General features: G+C 35.5%; 3 protein-coding genes across 3 annotated transcripts; 2 read left to right on the plus strand and 1 right to left on the minus strand.

The window, feature by feature from the left end:
• Positions 1–278: 278 nt before the first annotated feature.
• Positions 279–2241, minus strand: LOC139875616 (transcription factor TGA2.1-like). The gene is made up of 6 exons (XM_071862941.1): positions 2230–2241; positions 2062–2121; positions 1892–1972; positions 878–985; positions 516–764; positions 279–425 (listed from the first exon to the last, which is right to left on the minus strand). The coding sequence occupies exons 1-6, from the start codon at positions 2239–2241 to the stop codon at positions 279–281; spliced, it is 657 nt and encodes a 218-aa protein (XP_071719042.1).
• Positions 2242–3813: 1572 nt separating this feature from the next.
• LOC139875617 (uncharacterized) lies at positions 3814–5856 on the plus strand. Its single transcript, XM_071862942.1, has 4 exons — positions 3814–3960; positions 4211–4610; positions 5391–5484; positions 5712–5856. The coding sequence occupies exons 1-4, from the start codon at positions 3814–3816 to the stop codon at positions 5854–5856; spliced, it is 786 nt and encodes a 261-aa protein (XP_071719043.1).
• Positions 5857–11992: 6136 nt separating this feature from the next.
• On the plus strand, positions 11993–13858 carry LOC139875618 (uncharacterized). Its single transcript, XM_071862943.1, has 3 exons — positions 11993–12287; positions 12450–12483; positions 13624–13858. The coding sequence occupies exons 1-3, from the start codon at positions 11993–11995 to the stop codon at positions 13856–13858; spliced, it is 564 nt and encodes a 187-aa protein (XP_071719044.1).
• The last annotated feature ends 5459 nt before the right edge of the window (positions 13859–19317 follow it).

Raw genomic sequence — 19317 nt, forward strand, 5'->3', positions numbered from 1 at the left:
TTAATATGACGGCGCACACAATTGAATATTCAATAAGATATGTATATAGGGCACTATGATGTAATATGAATGATCATTATGAATGTAGTGATTTATGTTGAACTATTGTTTTGAATAAACAATTACATTGTAACAATAGTTTCTCAAAAACTCAATTTTGAGCTGTTACACAAAAGTAAAAGGTATTAAAAATAATGATAAGTGCTTAAACTGTAAAAAATAGCTCGCCAAGTGTTTTACATGAAACGACTTTTCATGCTAATAGTTGAATGTTGATCTCAAATCTTCGGCATACTTTCCCACAAATTTGTCAACGTCACTAATCTTTGTAGGTGGTCATGAATTGCATATAATGCCATAACTTGTTGTTTTGTGGTTAGTATCTTTTGTATCTCCGTTATAGTCTTTTCACGTAATTGGTCAGCCTGTGAATAGATATTTATATTAAATGTTTATTCAAAGGCAAGTAAAGTATACTAAAAATTAAGAGTTGTAAAGAGATGAGAATTGTTTACTTGATTGATAAAGTTGTGCAGTATAGTAAGCTTTCCAACTAAAGATGACATACAATTTGCGTAATTTGAAATAGCAGCCTCGTCACCTTTATTGACAAATGAATTTCCAATTAAAATGTTTGATATAATGGCTTCTAACTTGTGAACCTCATTGCTTAGTTCATTTTCTTCATTTATCATAGCATCTTTTAAACATTCCATTTTTTCAATTCTCATAGAACCCATAATCTCAACGTGGTTAGTTATTAGCTGCATTAACAAGAACAAAAATAAACGATTAATACATCTGCACAATCAACTTGTTTATGTTCTATTATGGAAAAACAGTGATTCATTGAAGTTACTATCATATATAAACTTGCCTGAAGTATATGAGTAGGACGAAAACCACCAACCCACATTGTTAAGCGATCAGCCAGTGACATCCACGTCCCATAAACAATACTAAAAACATCCACATTTGCAGCTTCCTTTTTTATTTTGAATTGATGAAGAAAATGTGAAAAAATTTCATGATCGGTTTAATGTTATCCTCAACAAATTCTCCAATCAAATGTCTACGGAGATTTAATATATTTTGATGATGTTCCGTTAACCAATCATGATATTTTTTCTTGAGATTGATAGGATCTTCAAAAAAAGATTAAAGAATGTTAAAAGATTTAGATACCCCTTTTTTATTATTTTTAACGTTATAATGTACCGAGTAATGTTTATGACAAGTAAAAAAATAAAAATTTACCACGATTGGTATTGGGGTTCTCGTTAGCCTGTAGATGTTTTATAACACAAGAAAAAAAAGTAAATAATCAAATATATAGAGTTGTAATCACTTGCATCAATAAATTTGCTTGAAAACAAAGGGACCAATGAGATGGCGACATGTGGCGCGAAAATCACATGTGATTGAAAAAAAAAAAAATCGAAATTTTTTTTTTTTAATTTGTTTTTCGAAAAAAAAATTTTCAAATTTTTTTTCCGAAAATTTTTATTTCGAAATTTTAAAAAAAAAAAAATCATATGTGATTATGCATGTCAATCACATGTGATTGTAAACCCAATCACATGTGATTATGCATGGCAAATCTAATCACATGTGATTGTACAATTCAATCACATGTGATTGTGCAGTGTAAAAAAAAATTAAATTTTTTTTTTTAAATTTCGAAAAAAAATTTAAAAATTTTTTTTTCAAAAAAAAATTTTTGAATTTTTTTTCAATCACATGTGATTTTCGCGACACGTGTCGCGCTCTCATTGGTCCCTTGAATCTCAACTTAATTTATGGACTCAAATGAATATTCCTCTCAAATATATAATGTTACGTTTAAGGTGAAACGCAAAATGTATAACAAACACAAGTTTCGGAATAATACCTTATGAAGAAGCTCATTTTTTAGGTGTAGTTCCTTGTTTAGTTGTTGGACTTTTAGTTCCAACTTATTTAAGTATAATAACTACATTTATTTACATAATCATAACCATTTGTTAATTATACAATCATAGAGAGTAATTATATTATATATTTATTAATTAAAAAGTTAACCTTTTTCTTTAGCCTGTGCCTCTTATCAGCTTCTCTTTGCTTTGCCTTTTTATCTTGTAGCTGTAAAACACCCAAAATGTTATATTTATATAATGAATATTGTGAGTATATATGTTAAAGTTTTTTTCTATTGGATCTTTATACATGTTTTTTTTATGGGTCAATCACCAAAATACCCATTTTTTGGCCTTTTCTGAGCTGGAACCCCCTTTTTTTTTTTTTGAGAATTTGCCCGCGCAAGGCGCAAGTATCTTTAGACCTTGCGACCTTGCGGCTTGCGCCTTTGCGTGTAAACGCAAGGCGCAAGGATAAGGACTTGCGTCCTTGCGTCCTTGCGCCTTGCGTCTTATCAGAATGGATTTTTCCTGATTTCTGGATAAGATTTTTTTGGATTCTTTGTACCTTTACGGATAAGATTATGTACCTGTCTATTTAAGGAGGCTAGAACTCCAGATTAATCATTTTATTTCACTTCATTTTCAAAAAGATCAAGTCATTAGAGCATCGTTAAGGTACCAACTTTTATCTATTTTTTCACTAATTTGTGTCTTAATGAGCTGTAGTAATGATGAAGCATTTGTTGTTCATGTATGTTGTGGGGGTAATTTTGAATTTGTTAACAACATACCTATGTATCTGCCTCTTGACTGTTTTAGAACCAGATTAAAACTACCACTTGCTCCACAAAAACCAATAAATCGAAGAGTATTGTTAAGGAAAATTCTCAAAAAAATTGAATTGCCACCTAATGCACCTGTTTCGCTAAGATATATTGATAATAATCATATTTTTGATATTACTGATGATCATGAAGATTTTTTTGAGTTTTTAAAACACGCTGTCACAAACGAGCCTATTGATATTTATGTTGTCGACAAAGTTAGAATGCTTCAACCCGGACAAAATTCACAAACACACCAGCCCCAACAAAATCCACAAACACACCATCTCCAACAAAACCTCCGGATTCTCGAGTCTCAACCAAACAAACAAACTCACCATCTGCAAAAAGAACAGGATGAAATACACAATTCCGAACCAAACCTCGAAACACACTATTCGGAAGAAAAACAGGCTGAAATACCACCTCCAAACACAGAAGAATTTGACTTCTTCAACCATGGCGCCGAGAACGTGTGTAAAATAAAAAAAGTAGAGAACCCGTTTATACCTGTTGTTGGGTCTAGTGAATCGGATGAAGCAAGTGACGAGGAAGATGAAGATGAAGAAGATGAAGAAAAACAAGATGTATTCTGGAATATGCCAACTCTACACAGTCAGCAAGATGAAGAAAACCCAGAATTTACGACCCCAATTCCAACCACGTATCAGGTATCTGATTTGGTCAAAGTTCGTCAAACGTTTTCGAACAAGGAAGAATTCCTAAACCAGCTATTTACAAAATGCCTTGAAGAAAACTTTCAAATAAAGCCTGTAAAGTCAGACAAATCTCGGTACACCGCTAAATGTGTGTTGCCAAATTGTGAGTGGAAATGTAGTGCATACAAAATAAGACACACTGATAACTTTATGGTTAAAAAGTTGCATGACGTACACACTTGCTCACGCACACAAATTATGGGAAACAATAAACATGCTACTAAAAAGGTGTTGGGTAGTATTCTTATGGATTCGTTCAAGGCTGCTAATCGAGAGTATAAACCAAAAGATATACGTGATGATGTAGCTAATCGGTTTAGAGTGAGCGTATCATACAATCAAGCATGGAGGGCCAAGTGTCAAGCAATAGAGATGTTACGTGGCAGTAGTGATGACTCCTTTAGAATGCTTCCCATTTACCTTCATAACCTTAAGATCCACAACCCGGGGACCATCACCAATTTGGTTACCGATAAAGAAAATAAATTTGTGATGTGTTACATGTCCATTGGAGTAGTTGTAAGTAAATATATATTAGCAAAAACCACCTTTTAATATGTACACCATACGCAAAGGCGCAAGGGTCACCTTGCGCCAACGAATACGCAAGGACGCAATAAAAACCTTGCGCCTGGCATTAAAGACGCAAGGACGCAAGGCTTTACTTGCGCTTCGTGGGCGCAAGACAGAAGAGTGTTCCTTGCGCCTTGCGTATGGTGTATGAGGTCTTTATTAATAATATTTGATTTACTGTGAAAATTTCATGCAGATTCGATCATTTGTGCAACATGTCCGCCCGATAATCATCGTCGATGCTGCACATTTAAAGGGTGGGTACCTGGGTACTAATTTAGTTGCTGTTGCGATGGATGGCAATAATGGAATTTTGCCATTGGCTTATGGAATTGGTGAAGGCGAGACAAACAGTGTTTGGTCATGGTTTTTTGGTAACCTAAGAGATCATTTAATGAGTTATGGTATGGTTGATCGTATGTCAGAGATTACTTTTATTTCTGATCGTGCTGCTTCAATAGCACACGGCATTGCAAACGTGTTTCCGGAAGCGTTTCACGCTCATTGTGCACGTCATTTATTCATGAACATCAAAACTAAATCTAACAAGATGAAATTCTTCGAATGGCACTTTTGGAAAATGGTTAAGGCGTACCGTGCGTCGGATTTTCATGATCATCTAGATGTATTTCGAAGGAGATTGAAAGCGTCTTATAAAGTTCTATGTGAGGATGGTATCAATAGATGGTCCAGAAGTCAATCTACTCATATTAGGTATTCATACCTTACAAGCAACAGTGTAGAGTCTATAAACTCTCTATCAAGACATGCTCGTAAACTACCCGTTTGCATGTTGTTCGAATTTTTTCGTTGTTCAATACAGGATTGGTATTTCAAACATCGCAACAAATCAGTTAGTCTTACTTCACCGGTTACTCCATATGTTGAACGTAAGCTAGCTAAGAGGACGGACAAATCAAGAAGATGGCGAGCATTTCCATCGACAAATGATCTAATAGAGGTACATGATGGACGAAAAAATGGGTTGGTTAATCTAAAAGATAGAACTTGTTCATGTGGTCAATGGCAATTATCAGGCATACCCTGCGGTCATGTGATTGCATCAGCACGACACTTCAGAGTGGAGGATATTAGTTGTTATGTATCACATTGGTTCAGCACTCAAACATACATAAATACGTATTCCGAATACATTCTTCCTCTCCCCCATCGGTCTGAATGGTCGGATCCGGGTCCCGGGATTTTGCAACTTGTACACCCCCCAGTTCTAAAGAAAAGACAACCTGGACGTCCTAAAGGTAAAAAACGCATTCCTTCAAAAGGTGAAGAAACTTCAAAAAAAGTAAGAACTTGTAGTCGTTGCAAAGAACCAGGTCATTCTCGATCAACATGCCCAGCTACTTATGACCGAACAGGTGAATCAACTTCTCAACGGGCAAGAAACACAACCTCAAAGGCGAAAGAGACAGTCGAACCATCTCAAGCTTATCAATCTCAGTTTTATCCAACGTACAATTTAGGTAGTAATTAGTTCCTAGAATACGTTTATTTTCAGGAACAAATTAAGGTGTGATGTCTTCCATTGTTGTAATATTTTTTAATTAGTATTTTATGATGTGGTTTCGTGTGTTACTTCATATGTTATAATATTGAATGCACAAGCTAGTGTTACAAGAATAATAAAAATGTTGTGGCGCAAGGTCGCAAGATGAACCTTGCGTATGTTTCAAAAATAGGCGCAAGGACGCAAGAAGCACCTTGCGCCTGCTTAATAAAAAGGCGCAAAGACGCAAGAATCACCTTGCGCCTGCTGCTAAATACGAGGCGCAAGGCCGCAAGAAGGACCTTGCGTCTACGGCTATTACGGGACGCAAGGTCTGATTACACACCTTTGCGCCTTCAAAAATACAGTTACGGACCTGTTCACAGTTTACAACATTTACAGTTTTATACACAAATTACATAATTAACTACAGTTTTCAAAATAAAACCTCAGTTACCAACTTTTGCTTTCTCTTTTGGTGGGGGTTCCTGGGTATCAAAGCGTGCACGAAAGAAGGTCTTGGCCATTCTCACTCTGTAGTCTTCTGCGGCCTTTTTAGGATCTCCAATGTTTGGGATTTCATCCCACCCAAAGATCACCCTCTCCATATGGATGCAGACCCAAACACCACAGTCCCCATTACTTCCACCTTGCACCGGCACGACTGGTGCTGCCTCGGTCATGAACTCGATGCTCTCCTTGTTTTCCAAGTAGTCAACAATCTGGGAGTCTTGCTTTTGGTTAAAGTAATCAATTGCTCTTAAGTATACAGGCAATTGATCTCCCAGATCTTTGGTGAGCTTGACAATTTCTTGATCAACATGACCGGGCAAACTATCGTACACCAATATCTTCTGTTCCTCCAAGTTCAACACAATCAGAATAAAGTGTTGAGCATCGTAAAAGTGAACGGGGATCAAAATCTGCAAAAAACATACACAATATTAGCTAAACTGTAATAGGCGCAAGGACGCAAGACACGCGTTGGTCGTCGATCTCTCATTCCACGTCTAATCCGTTGAGCTGATTTGTCGTTTTCATTGTCTGAGAAGGATCGACCAAGTAACTCCTCATCTTGATTTTGCTCTTGTTCTGATATTCGTTTCTCTTGTTCAGATATACGTCTCTCGTGATCATTTATTTGCGTTCTACACTCTTGCAGCTCCTTCTCTTGCCTATCCATCCGTTTCACCAAAGACATGTATAATTCCTTTGCATCAGTAGATAAGTTTGATTGAGTCTGAGATTGAGACTGAGATTGAGATTGAGATTGAGACTGTTCTCCACCACCATGTTCCTCATTGACAGGTTCATCTTCAACAGGTTCTTCAACTTCCTCATCCACTTCCGTCCCATCAAAGTATTGGCAACTTTTTAACCACCATTGACATCCACTCTCAACATCAGTAGGATGCAGAGTACGAAAAGGTCGTTTATTCTTCGGACAATCATCCTGTACAACAGCAGCAAAAGTTAAATCCAAAGGCGCAAGGACGCAAGATAAATCTTGCGTCTTCATCACATCGAGGCACAAGGACGCAAGACCAACCTTGCGCCTCGTAAATGATGACGCAAGACTACTCTTGCGTTGACCATAAGACGTTAGCTGAAGGCGCAAGGACCCAAGGACAAACCTTGCGTCCCGTAAACAAACACGCAAGCCGTGAACCTTGCGTGTTGCGTCATCAGTAACCAAGCGCAAGGTTGGTCTTGCGTCCTTGCGCCTAATTACTGATGACGCAAGACTACTCTTGCGTTGGCCATATGATGTAAGGTGCAGGCGCAAGGTCACAAGAACGAACCTTGCGCCTTGGTCACGCAAGGACGCAAGATATATCTTGCGCCCATCACAGAACCCATTTTATCCTAAATCCTTACTCTGTATTCTTCCAGCACCAACAAAACTTTTATGTTAAAAACAACACTTACCATAACGTTTAGTAGATGCAGGTAATCAGTGACTGAAAAAGTCTCAGCCGATGAACGTTTCCAAAATAAGGCCCTCGGTACTCCATTTTTGTCTGTCTTGTGGGCAAAACTTTTAATTGTTCGTCGATATGCCTCGAGAATCCAAATCTACAAAATTAGTTAAATAAATAAGGACGCATAAAAAAATAATATACGATTCAAATGTAGAGGTATTAACCAAATCTACCAAACTTGTTTATTTTTACCTTAAATGACCACATAAAACCGACCAAAGTATAACCCTTTCCCACCTCTAACTGACTTTCCCGAGCTTGAAATCCATCTTTAACTACGGGGTAAGTGGCATCCCAAATACGATTACCCCACGGGTAGTCATTCAATTTAGCAAAGTCTTCGACTAGCCATAGGTATTTTTTGCTCACCACATGAATCCCTTGCTTACCCATAAACGCTCTCTCCACAATCAAAATAATGGCTAGTCGCACGACATCATCATCACTAACCACAAAATCAGCACCATCATATAAAAGCTTTTGGATATCGGTAATTGTAATGTTTGAATTATCTTTACGATTTGGGAAACAACGTCGTCTAATCGGTGGTGTTTCTACATCATAACTTCTGGGAATGTAATGTGCCATGTCCGTGCGACGACTAAACTTAAACCCCGTGATGAGACAAAATTCCCGCCTACTAAATCTAATTTTGAAATTCGGACGGAAACTAAACCATATTTCCTCATCATCAGCAGGGTACTTTTCATCTATTCCTATCGGTCGCTCACTCTTTCTTTGGAGCATTGCATGTACAAGGCCCGGATCATTGCCGGTGTAAGAAAGATCTAGCCAAGGACCAAAACAAGTTCCCCTAAAAAATTTTTGTTGATTCTCAGTCATTGATGCCTTTAGTTGAGGTATAACATTCAGCATATTCTTCATCGTCAACTTCGCCTCAACATATCCCTGAAACAGACAGTTTTTCAGAAGAAAAATACAGGCGCAAGGACGCAAGTCGCACCTTGCGTCTCGTTTATCACACAGGCGCAAGGACGCAAGACGTGCCTTGCGCCAGCTACTACGGACAAACGCAAGGACGCAAGACTTTCCTTGCGCCTATACCAGATTCTAGTTTTAAGCCCTAAAACAATCGTGTTCCAGTTTTTATAAAATGTTAGCTTCCAAATACTGTAACTTTAACAAATCTAGCAACACTATAAGTGAGTTTTGCATCACCAAGCTCGTTGAAGCATTTCATCGAACACTTGGTGTGCAACAAAAATTATATATCATTTTCGACATAGAAATGGAGTAATCGAACGGAGATAGTTGAAAGGAAACACTTACCTGTTCTTGTGACATCTTGATCACGTTTTTTGTCGGTTTTTTTTCTCTTCCTTTTTCTCAATCGTGGTGGTGATGGTGATGCTAATGGAGGCGGTGATGGTAATGGTGGTGAGATGTACTGATGGCGGTGGTGCTGGCGATGGTGGTGGTGGTGGTGGTGATGTGGTGAGTCTCAGAAGAAAGGTCGCAAGGGTAGACGGGTCGCAAGGGGGTCGCAAGTGCAAGGTTCTTTGTAATCGCCGTCGGTCGCAAGAGCTGAGTGTCGGGGTGTGTGTGTGTATGTGGTGTCTGATTTCTATATTTGACCTAATTTTTTAACACAAGGACGCAAGGCGCAAGGACGCAAGTCGCAAGGTCGCAAGGTCTCTTGCGCCTTGCGCGGACATTTTGTCAAGGTTTTTTTTTTTGGGTACCAGCTCAGAAAAGACCAAAAAAATGGGTATTTTGGTGATCGACCCTTTTTTTATTTGTATATCCCTTTCACTATAAATCTAATATAAATCTAATGGCCCATTTTTTGGTCCAATCCACCAACATAAAACCCAACTAAATTTGGACTCAAACCCAAACTAATAAGAGCAAGTATAAACAGGTACCGTTTTTTCGTTCTTAAATTCAATCCCATTCGTGCAACACACCTTGTTGGTTTACACATCGAACAGCATTATACGAAGTTTGCGATTCAAATATTTGATTTGAAGAAAAGTGGTGTTATAATAATCACAGTAGATACTCCGTATATAATATTCCCAAAAGTCCACCATGGATGTATATTATAATATACTAAAATAGATTTGAACATATTAACCAAATTATTTAACAAACTATAGCAGCAGTTTAAACACGATGTATCATACGATTACAAATTAATCATATTGCAATTAAGATAATCTCAGAAGATTTAATCGCAGTTTAATCTATTAATCTAAATCACAACAGCACATAACTGTAGATGTAAAATCAGTTTCGTATGTCAGAACAAAGATCTGTTTAAATTTGTAGAAATATACTATACGAAACTGAAATAACTAAACATGTTATCACAAAAATAATAATCAGATTACTAATAAATAATCAAAAAGAGAAGATTAAAAATGATCTAACCGATATTAGGTCGAACCGGGCTTGTGTTTGATACAATTCTCTTTAACAGATTCGACGTCCGTTCCTAGGGTACACCGGTCCGAAGCAACGTACTGCCAGACTTGAACACTTGCCTGAAAGGAAACCGAAACGGGGAGATCTTGTTGCGGCTGGGAGGAAACTCTAATCATATAAGAATGCTTATATGATGTTTGGCGTGTCTTCTACAAAACCTAAAGCTATCTATTTATAATGAAAACAAAGACCTTAGGTTTGCTCTCACTACCGATGTGGGACAAGTGCTAAACATTTCAGATTTTGCACTAAACTAGCAACTTTGATATTCGATATCTCATTCACCTTTATTTCATTTTGGACACACGTTGGTTCATTGTAAAGCCCTCGTCAAAGGCTACAAAACCCACTAACTAGACATTAATGTATAACAATCTATCATATATTAAATTTTGTCCAAAGTTAGTAAAAACACACTTTTCTCAACAAATTTTTTCAACAGAAAAAAGCTAAGCAAGCCTCAAATAAGCAACCAGAATGTTTTAACAAGAATTACAACGTATGGTTGTTGCAATTGGAGAGAGTATTCATCAACAAAAATAAAGGACTAGTAGGAGCGAGTCGTTTTCGGCGGAGAAGGAGAGAAATGATCCGTAACCAAATCCGAGAAACAAGGAATAAGGATTTGATTCAAATTCAAGCTTACTTCTATTCGTTTTAAGAGTCATAACCATATTAAGAGTCCTAATAATTTAGGAGTCCCAATAATTTAGGAGTCATAGCATTAGTTGTTTTGGTTCTATATAAATAGAGATAGGTACGTAATCAAATAGGGAATTCATATGCCTCTGCTTTTACTCTTCCGTTTGTAATCGTAGAGAGAATCAAAATAAGAAAAGAAAGCATGTGCCTAAAGTAGCCAACGTTTGTTGAGAGACAAATAAAAGTTTCCATACCTTCTTGTTTCACTGCATACCCTACGTACAAATATGTTTCATATAACTTTTTGTTTCTTTACGTATCTATATCGTGTCACGTACCAACCGCAAACCCCAAATACAACTCATATCCTTAGGAAGCCGTCGTGTATCGTTTTCGTAGCGGATCATTAATACTGTTGGCTATTACACCTATACCATTTGTTTACAATTATAATTCAATTGAAAGTTAACAAAATTAGATATGTAGTCTAGATCTGTTCTCACAAAAAAAATAAAAATGAGAACGTTCACACACACACACACACACACACACACACACACACACACACATATATATATATATATATATATATCTAATTTCGTTAGAAACTCAATTTGGGGGAAGCAAAATTTTTTTTTTCTTTTTTACGGAATTTTTTCAGGCAATAAGATCACACGCAAATATGAACATTTAATAAAGACACTTCGTGATGAATGTTATTATTTAGGCGAAAAAACGATCGACAAAAATAACATTCAAGATAATATTGATCAGGAAGAATGTTAACGTTTTTTTTTCTCCATGTTTTGTGAAGTATTTTTTGTCAAAATTTAGCCTGATTTAGAGTTTAGGGTTTAGGGTTTAGTGTTTTGGGTTTAGTCCTTAAACCCAAAACCCACAACTCTAAACTCTAAACCCTAAACTCTAAACCGTTCGTGTTAAAAACTCAATTAAAATCCTACATTTAAACCCTAAATCTAAACCCTAAACCCTAAATATCTAAACCCTAATATCTAAACCCTAATATCTAAAACCTTAAAATACGCTCGAAAAACACGATAATTGTTATATATTAATTCTTCGAGCGTTTTTCCGCCAAAATAAAAACATTTATCACAAAGTTTCTTTATTAAATGTTCATATTTTCATACAATATATAACATCCGTGAACAAAGTTTTTTTTTTTAAAAAAAAAAATTTGCTTCCCCCCGCTCTCCAATTGGTTACTTACCTCTTGATCCTACCAATATATATATATATATATATATATATATATATATATATATATATATATATATATATATACTCTCTCACTAGAGTGAGTCACTCCACATTCCATCTACAGCTTTTTACCAACACAGATCTCCTTGCTTTACTTCAAAAACAAAAATAGTATATTCAAATGAAGATACTAACTCAAGTGATAGTGTTGGTGGTTCTGTATATCAGGATCACATCGGCAACATGGTGCGTAGTCAGAAGCGAAGCCTCAAGGGAGTCGTTGCAGGCAGCACTTGACTACGCTTGCGGTGCTGGAGCTGATTGTGCACCAATACAACAAACTGGCCTTTGTTTTCTTCCTAACACGATACAAGCACATGCGTCTTACGCTTTTAATAGCTATTTTATGCGCAGTTCCATGGCTCCTGGATCTTGTAACTTCGCTGGCACCGCCACTATTGCAAAAACCGATCCAAGTCAGTATTCTAACATACTCGCACACTCTTCAGCCTTGTGTTGATTGTACTATAGTCTTATGTGTTCATTCGTACCTAGGTTCTATTATGTGTACTTAACATAGAATAATTTTTTTTTTTTTTTTACCATTATTGATTAAGTTTGTTTTTTATATAACAAAGGTTATGGATCCTGCAATTATCCAGCCTCTCCAAGGTAATATTTCTCATTTAATATTTTTTTTATAGTAAATGTTTGTAGCTACGTTACATGCTTAAATTATTTCCTCTGTCCTAAAATAATTGTTCTGTTTTTTCTTTTTTAATTTTTTTTTTTTTTTAAGTTTGACTTTAAATATCACTATTTTTGTTATATGAAATTGATAAAAATTACACCAATAAGAAGTACATTTTAAATTTAATTCATTTATATAATTTTCATCAAGATTTATATAACAAAAAGAAAAATATTTAATGTTAAAATTTAGAAATAAAGACTTTTAAAAATTAAACAGAATAATTATTTTGAGACGGGAGGGTGTAATTAGTTACGGAGTATTACTTAGAATTGGAGTATTACTTAGAATAATCCAATGATGATACAAAAAATATGTAAACTATAGTTCAAAATAAGTACAAAAATGTCTTTTTTTTATGACGAAACACTTAAATATTCTTGTGATCTACTTAAAAGATGGCATGATAATCGTCTCCATATAAGGTGACAAACTAAAATTTCATGTCTACCACACCTGATGCTCTAATAAGAACGGAAGGCTCGAATATTTATAATGAACAAAATATTCTAATTCTACAATATTGAAATTGTGACATAATACACGATTTGCATAGCCACAAGTTTTCAAAAATACAAATATTTATGACGACTAATGATTACTTGTTATACCTTTTCCTTATAAAAATTATCTGGTCCCTTACGGAAAAAATGTTAGCCACTGAGACCCACCAATCTTTGACTACTAAATTCACTTTCGGTTGAATACTCTTTTGCTGTATGTTCTGTCTAACTTTAAAACTTTACATCGCCGATTTTTGAATTTTCATGTTTTCTACAATCTCTATCAGAATTAGAATTAGAATTACTGAGCATAATTAGTGTTATAGTCGACAATATTTGAGTTCTTATTCAAATTGATTTCATATCTTAATAATAATATCTCTTTAGAGACATACTTGCACTATGTGAAAGATTTTTCGGGTGTTTCAATTGCGTAATCGCTAAATCAATATAACCAAATCAAAGGAGCTAATGGCGTGGTTTATAATGGTTTTATTTGCTGCTTTTGTATTCTTTTTTTTAAGAGACAATTTATCTCACATAATTTATTCTTGCTAGAACTGCGGGAGGTACACCTATATCCGGAGGATCAACCTCGATGATTACTACTCCAACTTCGAATACCACACCCTTACCACTATCCACCACTGCACCACTATTCGGTAGTGGCGAAGGGCTAAATCCAAATCGCATGGTACAATCAAATGCTAGAGCTTCGATGAAGGTCTCCATTTTGAGAATGAAGATTCTAAACATGCTATTTCTTGTATTTAACTTGTGGTTCTTTTTCTAAAACAACATGTTTCATAGGACCAATGTTTAAACACTTTTGTGCTAAGTTATGCAATTGTATCGTTGTTGTTGTATCTATGTGTTACGGAGTACTTGTTTACGTTGTTATGATTTACTAATGATCGTACCAAATCCGGATGGCGGATAGGATACGAGTGCAAATCACAATCACGTTAACGGTGAGCGGTTTAAGTCCGTGAAAGCTCTCTGTAATAACAATGATTACCGTATCCAGAGTCAAACTGCGAATCCAGTCAATGTCAAATTTGGTAAACCTCTTTGGAGAGAGAAAGTTCTTCTACAGAGAGAGAAAGTTCTGATCTGACAAAAGTGATGTAATCCCCCATCAATGAAGTCCAGGTGGCCTATTTATAGGCAAAAAATGTCAAAGGTTCTTCTACGTGTCATTGATGTCGTAGCGTGGGGTACGTGATAGTACTATATTTTACTATGAAATACGTTACAAATTACACAAGTTTTAATTATTTATTTACAAATGGGATATACCTAAACCTTGCTACAACACTATAGGCAGTGTACCTAATCGTAGAGTAGTATAGTTTTTAGTAAGTCCGGTTCGTTCCACAGGGAGCGGGCTTATTGCACACTATATTTTTAAACAACTATATTTGTACAAAATATATATAATTATATATAATAATATATAAAAGGGGGTTTACCGTTTAATGACCGGTTTGTCGATTTATATTTTAAGCGAAGCGTATAGTAAATGATGATATTTAAATAACAATAAAATAAATAACAATAATTAAAATGACGATAAAAAAAAGTACGAGGAAATATGAAATAAAATATATTATGCTTATTTAAACTTCCGTAACCATGATGATTGACGTGTTGATTTTAGTTTTATGCCCATGGGTTAATTGTCCTTTGTCCTGGATTATTTAATATGTCCGTCTGGTTTTTGTCCATAACAGTCCATCGGTCATAAATATAAAATGCGAGTGTCCTCGTCAAATTATCCTTATACCCGAAGTTAAATATTCCAACTAATTGGGGATTTAAACTGTAACAAGATTTTAATACTTTGTTTAATAATTACACCAGGATGTCGACTGAGTGTAACCCAAGGTTTTAATATTTTGTTATCAATTATACCAAGTGTCCTTTGTACATAATTTTACCCCTGTTTTAATTATTCTAGTGGCTATTAATCCATTCCCGTGTCCGGTTAAATGAACGATTATTCGTACATATAAATACCCCGCCCATCGTGTCCGATCGAGTGTATATGGTAATTTATAGGGACGCCTAATTGTAAATCTTTATATTAACATTAACAAACTATCATTTAGTTAAACAAATATAAAGCCCATTAATAGCCCATAGTCTCATTTCCACAAGTGTCGTTCTTTTGTCCAAACCCCAATTATGGTACAAAGCCCAATTACCCAATTTTAGTAATTAGCCCAACATCATGATTACTTCGTTTTAAATAAGCATAAAAATAACTTAGCTACGAGACATTAATTTAAAAAAAGAGAACATAGCTTACATTGATTATTTATCGCGTAGTGTTACACGGACAGAGCTCTGACTTTAAAAACCCGTAAAAATAACTTTTACATAACCCAAACTAATCTAATATACCACTAATCTATATATATATATATATATATAATATATATATATATATATATACATATTTGTTTATTATTATTATTATTACACACGGAGTATTATTATTATTTTTATTATATCTTTTACATGCAGAACTCGAGAGCTTTTATAGCCAGAACTGAAATTCACTGCTCCGCGAGTTGCGGCCATTTTGGCCTTCCAGCTCCGCAAGTCGCGGAGGTTCCAAAACCAGCCCACAAGTTCAAGATCCAAGGCTGCCGACGGTTTTTATTTAAATATATATAATATATAAATAATTTTTATAATTATTTATATATTATATTATATTTATATACATAGTAGACTCGTAATTTTTTTTCCGTTGAGTCGAGCGTTGAGAGTTGGTTCATGTACCGGTTCCGGATTTTCGAACGTCCTTGCGTACGCTGAGATATTTTGTACTTTGCGTTTCGTAACTTGTACTCTTGTCATTTTTAGACGTTCCTTATCAATAAATTGAACCTTTTTAATTGTATCTTGTACTTTTGAGCTTTTTGGACCTGTGCGTCTTCAATTCGTTGTTTTCGCCTTTTGTCTTCGCACTTATTTAATATAAATGAATATTACATGAAAATGGAACAATTGCAACTGGAATCTTTACATATCGGAGGGATATTGATACTAAATATATGTTCATTTGGAGCACTATCAAATATCCCCACACTTGAACGTTGCTTGTCCTCAAGCAATACAGTCTTGAAATAAAACACACTAGAATCACTTCTTTATTCTTCACACTTTGTACATCAGTGATTTTGATACGGCGGTATAAACAATGATAGTAGCATTTGTGGTTTACAGTCCCACATGACTATGAAAATTTAGATCCGTTAGGAAATTGGATCTTTATAAAAACATTTGATCTTTTGAAAATTCATGCTAGATTTTACCCTAGACAGGTTTTCCGGAATAACCCTTCACCGGTGTTTGCAAAATATTTTTGTGGGTTGGTGGGTTTCAGATTTGAAAATTTTAGCTCAAAACTTATGGTTTTGTGTCACCCACTTGCTAACGTTGTATTAGGAAAGCAACACGTCCAGTTTACTTGTCCCGTATATTACCTTTCGGTAAACTACCGTCCGGTTGTAAAGGAAAGCGATGAACAAGCAACTGTTAAGGCAATGTCCCGTGACATGCTTTTGATTATGGTCTTTAACGTGTCGGATGCAATACTATCCTTTGTAGGAGCAATAGTAAAGATCACCCTATAGTTTTTCGATCTTGGCACAAAGTCCTGTCTTCGACCAATATGCAACCACCGTTCTTACGGTTGACACCCGATTTGGTTCAGGTGACCTAATGAATTCCAGGTGAATTCCTAGGATTTTACGTTCAATGAACGCATTGAAAATGGGTTTTCAGAAAACAAATCGGTTTTATTTTTGATCAAAATATTTTCTCGTTCAAACTCGAGTTTAGATATCATCGAATTCCATGAGTTGTAATTCTCAATCTTTAAAGTCAATCTCAAGGATTGAGTAATATCAGGCTTAAAAGCTGATTTTTAATCTTTGAGGAGATTATCCTTTCTGGGGGTCTGATTCATTAGTCTTATCAAGCTAATTTGCACGGCGCCCTCCCCATTTTACGAGACAGATCCTCTCATGGTTAGGATAAGTCTGACCACTTGGCGACCCTGTTTGATGCTGAGGTCCGTGGATTTCCTGCTGATTTTAGAGATGACTTTTCTAGATTTTTCGTCAACCTACAGCTGGTCTGGACGACAACTTCCTGACCTAAATCAAGAAGCGCGTGTCTTTTTCGGAAGACTTTACTTCCTTTAAATGATGGAATTGATTCATCTTGTAGATCCATCTTTCATTACAGTAAATCGGGTAAAACAGTTAATTTAGTCCAAAACAAAAGCACTTGCAATAAACTTTACAGAAACATGTGATAGATAGTTTTTAATTGAATAACTTGGTACATTCTTCCCACACTTAGTTTCTTTCTTTGCCTTTTTATTCTCCTTTATTCTATTTTAAATGAATTCGATCGTTTTAGGGTGTTTCTCAATTTATGTCCTTTCCGAGGTAACGATAATTTCGGTATTAACACCTAGTTTTCACCGTTCATAAATATATATAAACATGATTTTAAATTCATTTAGTTGAAAATTTTTCAAATTTTTATAAAATTTGGCAAATAAGCCAAGTATAAACCCGAGAGAATTTATAACCCTTCCCCACACTTGAGATCATGCAATGCCCTCATTTGCATGAAATCAGACTATAATTATAAATTCATGAGGGTGATTAGTGTAGAAAAGTGATAAAAAAAATACCCATTTTGTAATTACAAAGCTCATCGAATGATAGATGGCGCGCCTCATCGTTCATTCCTTCTTGTTTTATCACACATGATTTTTTCTTCAAAAACGGTTGCTTTTCTGAACTGTTTGCTAATATATGAAAATGCGTCTTTTACCCTAATCGTGCATTTTTATTAACGAGTTATGCAATAACCCGAACCCCTAATTTAACGTTAAGTGGGGTTAAACTTCCCCACTCTTAGCTGACGACATGTGAAGTCGGTAGAATAAGTTCCACGAATTAGAGTAGTGAGCCAGTTATTTACATCTCGGGTGGTGTATAATATATCAATGGGTTTAAAGTTTAGACTCGCCCGATTGTCACTACTTAATTCTTTTTTAAGTGTAGCTTTTAGTAAATGGATATGTCTCTTTTCTGGTTCTTGGTCAAATGGATCGATATACATTGACATACATATTTCTATAGGGTGGATAATTCCTAACATTTCCTTCCGTTCATTCTCGGGATCAAAGGTTTCACCTCTATTACCCAATTGGGTGAAATTCAAGGTGTCATTATCTATTAAAACTCGTAGTTCATCTTCGCTAGATGACTCGTCTATTGAGAATATTGGGTTGGAAGGTTGTGGAATGGTGAATTTCGGGATTGGAGTAGATTCTTCTTCATTAACGGTACTTATTGGTCTCACCATTTTGGTCTCGGGGGTAAAATTTTCAACGTTATCGTTTTCCCAAGAGTGCCAATTTGTCACCCTTACTTCTTCTTTATCCATTGATGGATCGATGATTTTGTCTGTAGAGGCTAATGTGTCGATATGTTGTGAATTTGGTAAGACTGAATAAAAAGTATCATCGGGGTAGTTGGTGATTTCGGAGCTCTCGAATTCATCAAAATTCGATGATATGGGATTTTTTTGAACATGTCTCCTCAGATCAACAGGTGTGTAATTTGATAGAGTTTCAGCTTGCCGGTTTACAAACTCTCTCATTTGAGCATCGAGTTCTTCGAGTTTGATTTTTATAATGTTTAAAGAATTTTCGAACACGTAATTTTCCTCGTCTTCTGGTTGTTGACTTTGGATATATTCTTGGGAATAATCCCAATTTGAATTGTGTTCTTCGTAATCGTTCCATTCAGGTTCCGTGGGTGCGTAATTTTCCATAGGAACGTAATAGTAACATTCCCATGTTGAGTGATAATCTCCACAGATTTCACAACCAGTTATTGTTTCGTCGTTCGCGATCCAAGATTGACCGAATGAATTGTTATCAACACTCGTTTGAGGGTATTGATTTAATTGATTTTGGAGTTCAAAAAGAGTTTCCAAGGCCCTGTTTTCAAAATTTTCCATTTTATTGCGATGGACAAATTTTTAGCTACAATGTGGTGCGTTCACTAATTATCCTATTAGTTATAAAAATAGAAAAACTTATATAAGTTGTCCAATTAATAGACTTTTCTGCTTTTGCCCACGTTTCGAATAGCCAAAAGATGTAGCAGGGAGCCAGGCACCTTTAAATCGGAAAATCCACAACTCAGCCAC

This window comes from Rutidosis leptorrhynchoides, chromosome 11 (genome assembly GCF_046630445.1).
Source record: "Rutidosis leptorrhynchoides isolate AG116_Rl617_1_P2 chromosome 11, CSIRO_AGI_Rlap_v1, whole genome shotgun sequence".
Lineage (NCBI taxonomy): Eukaryota > Viridiplantae > Streptophyta > Magnoliopsida > Asterales > Asteraceae > Rutidosis > Rutidosis leptorrhynchoides.

Excerpts from the sequence above, each read along its gene's own strand:
- LOC139875616 (XM_071862941.1), bottom strand. Across the intron at positions 765-877 it reads GTCCTACTCATATACTTCAG|CTAATAACTAACCACGTTGA; the intron begins GCAAGTTTATAT and ends TTGTTAATGCAG. Across the intron at positions 426-515 it reads TGCACAACTTTATCAATCAA|GCTGACCAATTACGTGAAAA; the intron begins GTAAACAATTCT and ends ATCTATTCACAG.
- LOC139875618 (XM_071862943.1), top strand. The coding sequence starts at position 11,993 with ATGAAGATACTAACTCAAGTGATAGTGTTGGTGGTTCTGTATATCAGG. Across the intron at positions 12,288-12,449 it reads TATTGCAAAAACCGATCCAA|GTTATGGATCCTGCAATTAT; the intron begins GTCAGTATTCTA and ends TATATAACAAAG. Across the intron at positions 12,484-13,623 it reads AATTATCCAGCCTCTCCAAG|AACTGCGGGAGGTACACCTA; the intron begins GTAATATTTCTC and ends TATTCTTGCTAG.
- LOC139875617 (XM_071862942.1), top strand. The coding sequence starts at position 3,814 with ATGTTACGTGGCAGTAGTGATGACTCCTTTAGAATGCTTCCCATTTAC. Across the intron at positions 3,961-4,210 it reads ACATGTCCATTGGAGTAGTT|ATTCGATCATTTGTGCAACA; the intron begins GTAAGTAAATAT and ends AATTTCATGCAG. Across the intron at positions 5,485-5,711 it reads CAATCTCAGTTTTATCCAAC|GCGCAAGGACGCAAGAAGCA; the intron begins GTACAATTTAGG and ends TTTCAAAAATAG.